Source organism: Octodon degus, unplaced genomic scaffold (genome assembly GCF_000260255.1).
Source record: "Octodon degus isolate 3935 unplaced genomic scaffold, OctDeg1.0 scaffold00017, whole genome shotgun sequence".
NCBI classification, from domain to species: Eukaryota; Metazoa; Chordata; class Mammalia; order Rodentia; family Octodontidae; genus Octodon; species Octodon degus.
In genome coordinates this window covers 21,364,534-21,376,077 of record NW_004524593.1, presented here as the reverse complement: position 1 = coordinate 21,376,077, position 11,544 = coordinate 21,364,534, and the positions used below count along the sequence as shown (strand labels likewise).

The 11,544-nt window shown below is 49.5% G+C and overlaps 1 protein-coding gene and 1 non-coding gene across 4 annotated transcripts in view; both read left to right on the top strand.

Annotated features, from left to right (window-relative positions):
• The window catches only part of Rab3gap2 (RAB3 GTPase activating non-catalytic protein subunit 2), an 87,178-nt gene that overhangs the window by 41,218 nt on the left and 34,416 nt on the right, over positions 1-11,544 (top strand). For all 3 annotated transcript variants that reach the window (XM_023710349.1, XM_004626943.2, XM_023710350.1), the window contains 6 exons: positions 1,640-1,739; positions 4,135-4,233; positions 6,929-7,077; positions 8,043-8,122; positions 8,231-8,320; positions 10,204-10,343. In XM_023710349.1, the coding sequence (XP_023566117.1) occupies positions 1,640-1,739; positions 4,135-4,233; positions 6,929-7,077; positions 8,043-8,122; positions 8,231-8,320; positions 10,204-10,343 (658 nt within the window). The remainder of the gene's footprint in view (positions 1-1,639; positions 1,740-4,134; positions 4,234-6,928; positions 7,078-8,042; positions 8,123-8,230; positions 8,321-10,203; positions 10,344-11,544) is intronic.
• On the top strand, positions 5,627-5,756 carry LOC111815540. Its single transcript, XR_002820223.1, has one exon. It is a non-coding gene; the product is annotated as a small nucleolar RNA SNORA36 family (small nucleolar RNA).

Here is an 11,544-nt window from a genome sequence, read left to right as displayed (position 1 = left end):
GAGTCTAGGAAGATAAGAATAAAAAAAAAAAAAATAAATAAAAAATAAATAAATAAATAAATCCCCCCCCCAAAAAAAAATAGCCAATGGTGTAGAGGAAAGGCAGGGAGACCTCCTGAGAAGCGCACATGCGGGAACATAGTGCCTGCGTCATCTGAGACATGTGAGGCGCATGCAGTGAGATCTGTCTTCCCCTGCCACACTGGCAGAGCTAAAGAGCACCAGGCTAGTGATGGTGATAGGGGGAATCATGTTGTGTGCTCCTAACGGGTGAATTGTTGAGTACTTGAGCCTGCATGGTGGTAGCACACACACAGGAAGAAGAGGTGTGACTGTCCCGTGACCTGCAGGCCCACCTGAGGCATTTCACTGAGCTACTGAGGTCAACCCCCCCCCCCCAATGCGCAGAGCTGGAGATGCAAGGGCGTTGGTGGCAGTGGTGTTCATGAGAGTGAAACACCATTCATTCCCGGCATGGCGTTGCCTGTGAGGTATCCTGTCCAGTTCCACACCCTGAAGACTCGATGGACAGACCACCCCAGAGTGGGGTCGGTCTCAGCAAATGCTGGAGAGAGCCGGGTGGAGGAAGAGTGGGGTGCCATGGGAGGAGGGCTGAGCTGAGGCCTGAGTAGGCAGGGGCCGGGCAGTGAGGGTTGGAAGGAGACGAGGCGCGCTGTGGAGGACTTAAGTTTTGGCACCTTCCGGTTGAAGGCTGAGGTGTGAGCTGACCACAGCCTTCTGCGCCAGGTCCTGTGGGTGCTTTTACACCAGGTGGAGGTGTGTTTTCCTGGAGAAAGTGGCTTATGAAGGTGATGCCGCCGGGTGGCATGTGGGTTGTATGAGCAGATACAGAAGCAGGAGGCCAAGTGAATGTCCACCAGGAAGCACTGGTCCAGTGAAATTTTGTACAGAGCTGGACACACTGGTGTTTGCTTGCCCTGCTCCTTGGGCGGCTGAAGCAGGAGGGTTGCTTGAGCTTGCTTGCACCCAGGAGTCCGAGCTCAGCCCAGTCTCAAAGGAACGCTGTGGATGCAGGAAAACAGCAGTTTGCTTCTCTGCAGAAGTGGAAGCGTAGCACTGGCATTACTGAGTAATCGAAGCATGTTACGGGGTAACGTGTGGCATATCTCTTGCTGCCTGTGTGAGTAATTTGGGACTGTGCTTGCGGACCTGGCTGGGCCTTCAGAGGAGCACTCTTCTTGTTATGTACAGCTTATAGCTGGGCAGTCTGTATTTAGTTTTTATGATGCTGAAAATTTTGTTAGCCTTCCACTCTAGCTCTGTCCTGAGACCATTTTCCTTCCATTTCCCAAAGTTGATGTTGGAGAATAATTTTGTCTTTGGTAGATGCATCCTAGAATTGATATTCTATTTGTTTATGTGGTTTTGCTGCCTGATACTGCTTTTGCATTGAACACTCACAATATTTTACTCTTTTACGTTGCACTATTCATGCCATCAGGTATTTTAAAAATTATTAATTTTCCAGCTCAAGGGCCAGGAGATGGCTTAGTGGAATAAGTGCTTCCCTAGCAAGCGCAAGGACCTGAGTTCAATCCCTGGTTCAAAAAAAAAAAAAAATTTTCCAGCCCTTTTTAAGAAAAATGTATTATTTTCACCTTGCTTCTTTCTTTTCTAGAATGAAGAATTAAGTATCTTATATCCAGCAGCCATTGTGACCATCGATGGATTTAGCCTTTTTCAGTCTCTCCGCGCCTGTAGAAACCAGGTAGCAAAAGGTACTTTTTTTGGCAGGAAGTATTTCACTTGTTACGATGTTACTTGGTTGGCTGTGGCCTACTTACGGGACTAATCCTGTCTTCATCTACTGAGGACACGAGGGTGCGCTGCTGGGGCTGCGCAGGGAGCAGCAGGGCCAAGACTCCATGGCACACCAGATACTGGGTGGGGAGGGCGGCCGCAGCCAGGGCTTCCTTCACCAGCCCCGTAGGGCGCCTCACAGGGGAAGGCCCGCCCCTGTGGGGATGGCCAGAACCAGTGGGGACCGCACTGCGCTGCTACAGCCCCGCTGAGCAGCACCTGTCAGCTGTGTGCCACAGCCCTGTGGCTGCGCTGCTCCTCCCCACGCATCCAGGCGTCCTCTGTGTAGGGCACGTCCTTTCCTTGGGCCAGGCGCAGCCCAGCACAAGTCAGCTTCAGCCTGTGCCGCCCGCCTGGAGCCCTCGAGAGGCCTGAGCGTAACCCGTGTCCCAGGTACTGTGCGGTTGGGAGTGCAGACTGCACAGCTAACGAGGAGTCCTTACGTGCCCTCATGTGACGCTCCTGTTGTGTCCTCCGAGGGGGGCAGTGCCTTTCATCAAGCTCAGGACACCACTGGCCATCAGTGTTGTTTTGACACTCAGAGGAAAACAGTAATACTGCTAGGGAAAAGCCCCATGATGAGTTCTAAAATCTCTGCTTTAGGAGTGCTGAGATACGAGCAAGAGAAGACAGGTTCCTGCAAAGTACCAGTAGCAGTGCTTGCTTCCTCCTTGTCCCTGAGCTGGGATAGGGGAGCTCGCGGCCCTTACTGAGCCTTCAGTGGTTGAGGCAGTTCCCGAAATGAACACTTGCACTAGGATTTGTTTGCTACTCCATAAAATTTCTAAATCCAGACCACCTGTAAGATGCAGAATACATTTCTTCTTGGGGAAAGATGCACCAATTCTGTTGCAATAGGCAAATTTTTGGTTCATAGTAGACTATAACTGATGAAATTCTAAAGTTTTGGATATGTGGTTCTTCTTACTAGTATATGCTATTTTACTAGGTAGGAGTATTTTTGAATTTTATACACTATTCAAAATCTTTAAGTGGCTTAAATTTAACCTACCATAAACATCACTCATTTATTAGTTACCATTTAAAATTTGCAACAATCATTATTTTAAATAGTTGCCATTAATTTAAAATAGTCACTATTAATACATGGTGTTCAAAGAGATGCAACTTTCTGTATGTAAGAATTCTATTCCTAAACCGGAAATGGATGATTCTGTATACCTGGTGCTGGGCTCAACAGTGTTTCACTTGTCCCAAATTCCCATCTGCTGTTATGTCGAAGCCCACAGGGTCACTTGTCTCTGAGAAAATGAGGAGCTGAGCCCCTTCGTGCCTGAGTTGCTCTGGAAAGAATGCAGGTGGCAGAGCTGTGGAGGCTGTGACCTCTATCTCACAGTTTAGGGCAGTTCTCCTTTGGTCTTCCTGTGAGATCTGCACGCTTTGGCTCGGAGGGTTGTTTTCCATCCTCAGCATGTTCTCTCTTCACCTTGCAGAAGTTCTTTTCAGAATTCAGCAGTGTTCTCTCTGTAACGTGGGAGCTTACCGAGAAGGGGCAGGGCCTGCTGTGATGGTAGGCAGAGGCATCACCTGTGGGTTTTCCTGTCCTTTCCCGCCGTGCCATGGGATGAGAGCTGGGCGCTGGCATGTGCTGCTGCTGACCAGTCTGTCCAGCTGGCCGTAGTGACCAAGGGCGGAGACCAAGTCTGTTGTTCTGGTTTCTCTTTTTCACCAGGCAAAGCCCAGGTTGCTGTTTCCAGGATTTTCCCGACTTTCTCAAGTGGGAGAAACTGTTTGGCATCAAGTTCAGTTTGAATTCACCTTGATTTTTAGAGCTCTTCAGGATTTTTAATACTTTTTTTTCCCTGTCTTTTTTGCAAAAGAATTTCACTGTGCTATTCAGGCTAGCCTTACACTCACTATGTAGCCCAGGCTGGTCTCGAACTCACAGCAGTCTTCCTGCCTCAGCCTCCCAAGTGCTGGGATTACAGGTGCACCCCATCATGCCTGGTTAATAGTCTTTGTAGATACCTGGATGTCCCAAAATCTCTTGAAACAGCCTTTTAAATGATGACATTTTGCTGGGATGTGGCTCAGCAACATAAGTGCCTGCCTGGCAAGTACTAGGTCGTGAGTTCAATCCCCAGCACCAAAAAAAAAAAAAAAAAAAAAAAAAAAAAAAAAAGGCATTTTTATGTCTATTTCCATACCCTGAAAAATATCACTATGCCTTGTTTCCTTAGTTTGCTTCTTCATTAGTTAAAATTTTAGAATAACAAATATTACATAGTCGGTTATTTTGGCAGAACTTCATCTCACCACTGTGATTGTGAGGTCTGACTTTGTCTCTGGCAGCTGCAGCGTCAGGCAGTGAGAGCATCCAGCCTCCGCCCTTGGCCTATAAGAAGTGGGGGCTGCAGGATATCGACAGCATCGTGGACCACGCTAGTATTGGTGAGCCTTCCCTGTGCAGTTCCCTGGGGCTGTCCTGACACGGACTGGCAGGCTCTGTAACCTGTGGGCCTTCATTCTCTTGTGAGACTTTGAAGTTATGTCGGGCACAGGTCACCAGTCTCGTGTCTATATTTTTATTTTTTATTTTTTATTTTTATTTTATTTTTTTTTCATGTCTATAAGAATTAGCAATTTCATTAGATTTAATTCTGGCCTTAGTGGTGTTTCAGTTGCTCCTTGTCTGACGTGATTTTTCTGTGGATGATTTTTGTCCCTATAATGACCATATAAATTAATGCTTTTAAAACGTAACCCTTAAGTCAGCACACTGCTGAAACCAGATTTCCTGCAAGAAGCAGTGGAGGGCTTTGTGTCAGGCATCGGAATGTAGCAAGAAGACCTGGTCCCTGCTGCCTAGGGAGGCCAGTGTGAGCTGCTAGCTGAGGCCCCAGCCTGCGGGAGCAGAGGGACCCCAGCAGTGGGCACCTGGAAAAGAGGAGCTGGGCTCGGATTGGGTTGAAACAATGAAAAGGCGTTGCCAAGAAACGCGCGTGGAAGGCGTGTAGCCAGCTTGCCATAGGCACGTGTACCCGTGCTGGACCGGGCACGCGGAGGGCGCCAGCCTTAGGGCCCTGGCGTTCCACGGGGAGCTGCTGCTGTCAGAGGAGCATAGGCGCAGTGTTGTGGCGGGCCTAGAAGGCCACCAGCACGGCAGTGTCAGGACCCTGGCGAGGAGTAGTGGGCTTAAGCTTCGCTCGTCAAAGCCGGGGTGGAGAAGGAGGAAATGCTGGTGGAAAGCATGTCCACATTTTTTCTGACCATGCAGTATATATTGGTTGAAACTTAAAGTAGTAAACAGATATACAAAGAAAATTCCCTTAATCCTACTACCTTCGTGCTGAGATTTTCTGGTGTGTATGTATGTCGTGCAGTATGCACGTGGACATGTGAGTGACATGTGCTTGCCTGTGGGACTGTCACGCCCTCCTCCTCTGGGTGTGTCACGAAGAGCCTTGCACATCAGCTTTTGCAGATGTGCAACTCGTCAGCCAGGTCTCTAGTGGAGGCAGGCGGCACGCACGAGGTAATGTAGTGGAGAGAAGGCATGGCACGGGAGAGCCAGCAAAGAAGGTGCAGGGCCCAGCTTCCCAGCGCCCAGCTATTACCACGGCAGTGTCGAACTCAGGACCTGGGCTGGAGAGCCGGGGCGACCTCGGGTCCTGAGCCCGCCAGCTCTCAGGAGGGACTGGGAGAGCGACGTCCTGTTGTGGGAGTTCAGCCGATCGCAGCGCTGCACGGGGCCTGCCGTGAGGTCTTCTGGTCTGGAGTGAGCCCTCATCAGCAAACAAACATACAGTGTAGCTTCACTTTTCTGGAATGTAAAAATGCTGAATTTCAAAGTGTTGAGTTCAGCTCAGAGTATCTTCCCTGCTCTGGTAATTAAACTTTGGAACACTGAAACTGGCTGGGACCATGCTTGGATAGAAAGCTTTACTCTGTTCTTTTGTCCCCAGCCTACAGCTGTGTGCCTTTCTGCCAAGGCCTCACACGGTCGCTCAGCAGAGGGGTACCCGCCATGTCCCTGGGGTAGCACTGGTGCTGGAACACAGGGAAACCGAGCACTCCGAGAAGAGCTCGTAGGGGTATGCGGTGATGCAGCCAGGAAAGGGTGAAGGTTTGTGGAGGCTGGCCGGGGCCGTGGAGCAGGGAGAGGTGGAGAAATGAGATCTACCTGCACTTGATGAATCTGAAAATGGGAGAAAGGGAAGAACCGACACTTCCTTGATCTCTGAGCTTGAGCAGCGGAGCACATGAGGAAATGTGAGGACAGCTAGCTCTGAGGTGGGCAGGCGGAGGGTGAGGCGCTCCAGGGCGATGCCAGGCGAGAGCGTGTGTTCAGGTGGAGGCATCGGGGACAGACGGCAGATGCGGGTCTGCAGGTGTGGGCTCACCATGGAGGTCTGCTGGGCCAGCAGCATAAGGCTCTTTGGTGACTCCAGTATGAGCAGTTGAAGTGGAGGGCTGAACAGGAAGGCCGCACTGGACAGCTTCAGGTTTAGGAGTTTTTTCGCTCCCTACTTTCAAATCATGGAGAAACCTAGAAGTCAGCCCCCTCCAAAAAGGCCCCACCTGTGACTGCATGAGGCTTTGGCCGGACATGCAGACAACTGTAGCAGGGTGCATATGTATGCGTGCACATGTGTGGACACACGCCAGAGGGCAGGAGGCAGCCTGGGGTCTGTGAGCGGCTTGTGTCAGCTATATGTGTTGGTATACGATGTCCCCAGAAGGGAGCTACTGACGGGAGAGTGGAGACACAGGTTCATTAAGTGAAGGGAGCACGGAACGCGGCACCTTGCATCCCAAGTGCCTCTGGAGGCGGCCTAGAGAACCATTCCTGTGGCTTCCCAGAAGGGGACTCTGGCTGGGGATGCTATTTGAACATTTCTTGTGCCTTCTGAGTTCCTATTTGTCAAAAAAATTAATATTTAAATTTTGTCTTTATAATATTTTATAAGGCAGAGGAACTATAGATGACGATTGTCATATTTATGGATATTTTAATGTTGAGCTTGTAGCTTTAATCGTGACTGTGTCTCAACTAAAACTAAACAGCGTATTGAAGTCCAAGTGTGACCACCACAAGAGCGCCCTTCCGGGCTCCCGTCACGCGCTCTATGTCTTGCCTCACTAGGCATTATGACCCTGTGCCCGTTTGATCAGATGAAGACAGCCTCCAACATAGGTGGTTTCAACGCTGCCATCAAGCACAGCCCGCCCGCCATGTCGCAGTACATCACTGTGGGCGCCAACCCCTTCACCGGATTCTTCTACGCGCTGGAGGTAGGAGTGCCACGTGGTCACACGTGAGCCGCCCTGCTCAGCACAGGTGTGAACTCAGCACGGTTCAGCAGTTTGTATTTCTGCGTTTCAGTATGAGCAGTTGAAGTGGGCTAAAATCAGCCCTACTGAGGGGGCTTTTGGTAGTCTAGAAGTATTGAAGCCAGGGAAAAGCAGGCTCCTATTTCTGGGGCCTGCTGTGGTTGACAGCTGAGCGCCCTAGATGCCAGTGTGGCAGGCAGGGTGAATGATGTCAGCCCACGGGGACGTGGATAAGCCCCGAGCTGTGAGCCGGCTGCCCACAGCAGTTGATGTAAGTGGTGAAAATTGTTTCTAAAATAGGTGAAAGTTAGATGTTACTTTTGGCAGTTCTTATTTCTCACTTAAAAAAATCAGCCTTCTCAGAATTGACCAAACTGTCTTTTTATTTTTATAAAATATGTACTTTAAAAAAAAAAAAGGAAAGAGGGCCAGGGATTTAGCTCAGTGGCATGAGTGCCTGACTGGCAAGCACAGGGTCCCACATTCAATCCCTGGTACTGCAAAAAAAAAAAAAAAAAAGAAAGAAAAGAGACAGCTGTGTGTATGTAGGAAACATGTAGAATAATGTTGTGGGTTTTTGGGTTTTTTTGTTTGTTTGTTTGTTTGGTTTTTTGTTTGTTTGTTTTTGCAGAATCGGGGATTGAACTCAGGCCCTTGTGCTTGCCAGGGAAGTGCTTATTCCACTGAGCCATCTCTCTGGCCCCAATAATGTCATTTTAATGGGATAGTTCAGCATTTATTTTAATTAAATTACAGTTCAAAGAGAGTTGAAACTTGGATTGCACCGTGGTGACATAAAGGCCTTGCCATCTGAGAAGCTGCGCTGCTGGTGCGGCCTTCACAGCTTTGCCCACGTGCACCTTTGGGAAGGGGGTTCGCTTCCTCGTAAGCTTTGAAGGTTTTCTCTGCCGTGTCTTGTTTTTCAGGGGAGCACACAGCCGTTACTGTCTCATGTTGCTCTCGCAGTTGCCAGTAAACTCACTTCGGCTTTATTCAGTGCTGCCAGGTAATCCAGCGGAAGCTGGCTCACTTTGTGCTTTGGCTCAGCTGACGTCCCGAGCCCTGAACGTGAACCCTCGACACCCTAGTGATTTTCTGTTTCCTTCCTATTCAGTGGTTGGCTCGGTTGGAAAAGTAAGCACGAGGAAGAAGCTGTCCAGAAGCAAAAGCCGAAGGTGGAGCCAGCCACCCCGCTAGCCGTAAGGCAAGTCTGTCCCTCTGCGCCGCTCATAGTTCAGTGTGGTGAGGGCCATCCTCCATGGCCAGGGCAGCGACACACCCTCACTACTCCCAGCTGCTGCTCTGGGGGCTCAAGCAGGACTGCAGGTTCCAGGCGGCCTGAGCCACTTAGCAAGAGCCTGTCAGAGTGAAAAGTAAGAAGACAGAGATGCAGCCCAGGTGGTAGAGCACCCCTGAGTTCATCTCCAGTGCCACAAAGAAAGTAAAAAAAAAAAAAATGGGAGAAAGGAATACTGCTCCCATCACACTGAACACATGCCCTGCTTCGTTCTTCCATGTGGCCCGCTTTAGCGTAAGCGCCTGCCAGCGCTCTCGAGGGACTGGCCAAGGTGTAGCATGGCTAGAGAGTGCCTTCCTAGCATGTGTGAGGTCCGGGTTTGACCTCCTGGTGCTGCAAAATCAATAAATGAAAGTGCTGGAGAAGTAGCTTAGAGTGAGGCCCAGGCTCGTTCAGGGTCACCCAGCACCTCGCTCTCCCCCAGAAATGGGAAGAAGAAAGAAAGATCCAGAGCTCCTGGAAGCATTGGTGTGGAGCTCCTTCCCCCTCAGTGTGCACCCAGGAGGAGCGGTTCTTTCTGTTTGGTCACCGCCATCTCCCCTGGGTGCACACCCTAGTGGATCTCAGTCTGCTTCAGCAGAGAGCTGTAAACTTAGCCCAGGATGCCAGGAAGCTATGATGGCTGCTCGAGCTGTTCCGTTGCTCTGTAAAAAGCTGTTCTTCACTAAGCTGTGTGTATCTAAGCTCTCTGCAGAGCACTGGGTTGTGCCTGCTTGTTTCCTTCAGTGTTTTTAGAGTGAGAGGTGATCTCCGCTTAGTTTTGTTTTTAAGTCATTTCTTATTATCTAATATAAAGGACAAGTATGCCCCTTGTTTAAAAGATATTCTTGGGGCCAGCGAGATAGCTCAGTGATCCAAAGTGCCTGCTTAGGCAAATGCAGGGACCACGGTTCAATCCCTGACACCACATGCACCAGCTCCTCCCCTAAGTGGACTGAGCCAGCCACAAGATAGAAAGAAAGAAAGAAAGAAAGAAAGAAAGAAAGAAAGAAAGAAAGATAGATAGATAGATAGATAGATAGATAGATAGATAGATATTCTTTAGCAGTAGAAAACCTACTAATTGTTAATAAAATTCATTGAAGTTTATCTTCTGAGATTTATTTCATCTTATTTTAAAATGTTACACCTCACATTTCCTAAGCTCACTACAATAAAGAAATTAGCCAAATGGCCCTTTGTAGCACAAATTTGTGTAGAAAAATCTTCAGAGTCCTGGTCCTTTTACAGTTCTAAAAATGTTCATTGCTCCAGTTATCATGGAGCATACCTTTAGCTCTGGTGCTTGGAGGATCAAAGTTCAAGACCATCCTGCCCTGGAGGAGTCAAAGAAAAGCAGGGTGATTATAGGCTAATTGCACCCTGGCACAGCTACTTGGAGGGGGCTGTTCTTGCTTTAGGCAGATCAGTTGGTGTCAGCAATACCATCCATCCAAAAAAAGGAAAGACGAGGCACCAGAAAAAATAGGCAGGAGACACTGGTGTGGGAGCAGAGGGGTCTAAAGCCTCGTGGGCTGGGCAGGCGCTGTTCCCTATGACCTGCCTCTTAGCAAGTCATGACTGATACTCTCTAAGCATATGTAATTGTGTTTTGTGTTGAAAGCCTTTATGGGATTGTGTTTTTATTTTATGTATTCTATACTGTGAGTGTCACATGTAACTAGTAACTATTTATCCAGATAAGGTTCATATTTCTTTATGTAAAAACACATAGTCTTTTTTGATCATGCATTTCATTGTATCCATATTTCAAGACTGGAATATGATTTTTATTTTCTTCCAAATAACAGATTTGGGCTTCCAGATTCTAGACGCCATGGTGAAAGCATATGTTTATCCCCGTGTAACACGCTGGCAGCGGTGACAGATGATTTTGGCAGAGTCATTTTATTGGACGTAGCTAGAGGAATTGCTGTACGCATGTGGAAAGGTACCTTATGAAACTCCCAAAGAGCATTCACTGACTTGGCAGCCCAACTGGGCCAGCGCTGTCACCCTCCACTGGTTGGGAGGGTGACGTTCAGTCTTGTGCTCAGGACAGCAGCGCAGGGTGCAGCGGCCAGTTGCAAGGTCCTCTCCTTGCAGGCAGCACGGTTGGTGATTTCTGAGCTCAGTATGAGCTGCCCCTCAAGGCAGTTGTCCCTCTGAATCCAGAGTGCTAAGTCTGTCAGCTAAGGGTGCACAGGGTGGCCGTCTCTCATCTGACTTATGCCCAGATGTGTGGGTGAGTGGTACATTAGTTATGACATCGGCACCCGATTCTGCTTAGGGCAGCGTGTGGCATCCCTGTCCGGGTCCTCACAGCCGGCCGCCTCCTCTACATGCTGGGAGGGGAGTGGCTCGGTCCATCACTTCAGAGACAGCACTAATCCTTCCCACTTCGACATGTGCTGTAGCCAGGACTTGGTGACAAGGTCGCGCCCGGCTCTATGGACCTTAAAGATGCCTCAGCAAGCCAGGCTGCCAGCGCAGGTGAAGCAGAGTCTCTGAGGAGGGGGGGCACGCTGTTCCAGATTGCTCAGGGTAGCAGCACATGTGTGCCGCACACTGGCTGGAGCACAGCCACGGGTGGTCTTGTTCATGAGTGACGTGATGTAAATGACTCTGGGCTGGCTGGAGGCCACCGACCCTGCCAGAGAATCGAGAGATAGAGGAGCCTGCCTGTGCCTGTTGGACATCCGTGGAAACAGGTTTCAGAGTTATAGGCTGTGTTGACTGGGGGCTGTCGTCTCGGTGACGTCCAAGCTATGTTCCAGACTCATCTAGCCCAGGGACACCGCTGCCTCTGATCGCCTATCCGCATGTGCTACCCTCAGAGGGGCCATGAGGACAAAAGACAGTGTGGCCACTTCTCTCATGTCACACACAGAATGTCCTCAGTCACCAGCATGGCTTTGCTTCTATATTTGAGCCACCAAGGAGCTTCAGTGGCAGGAAACAAATCAAATCTTATATTTTAACTATCCCTTATTGTAAGGAAAAACTCGGTCATCTTCTAGATTGTCTAGAAGAAGGGAGTCTGAGAGGGAGGGACAGAGGGCCACTCAGCTCCTGTGATGGCCATAGCTGTGGTAGAGGGTCACTTGGCTCCCGTGATGGCCGTGGCTGTGGTAGAGGGCCACTGGGCTCCC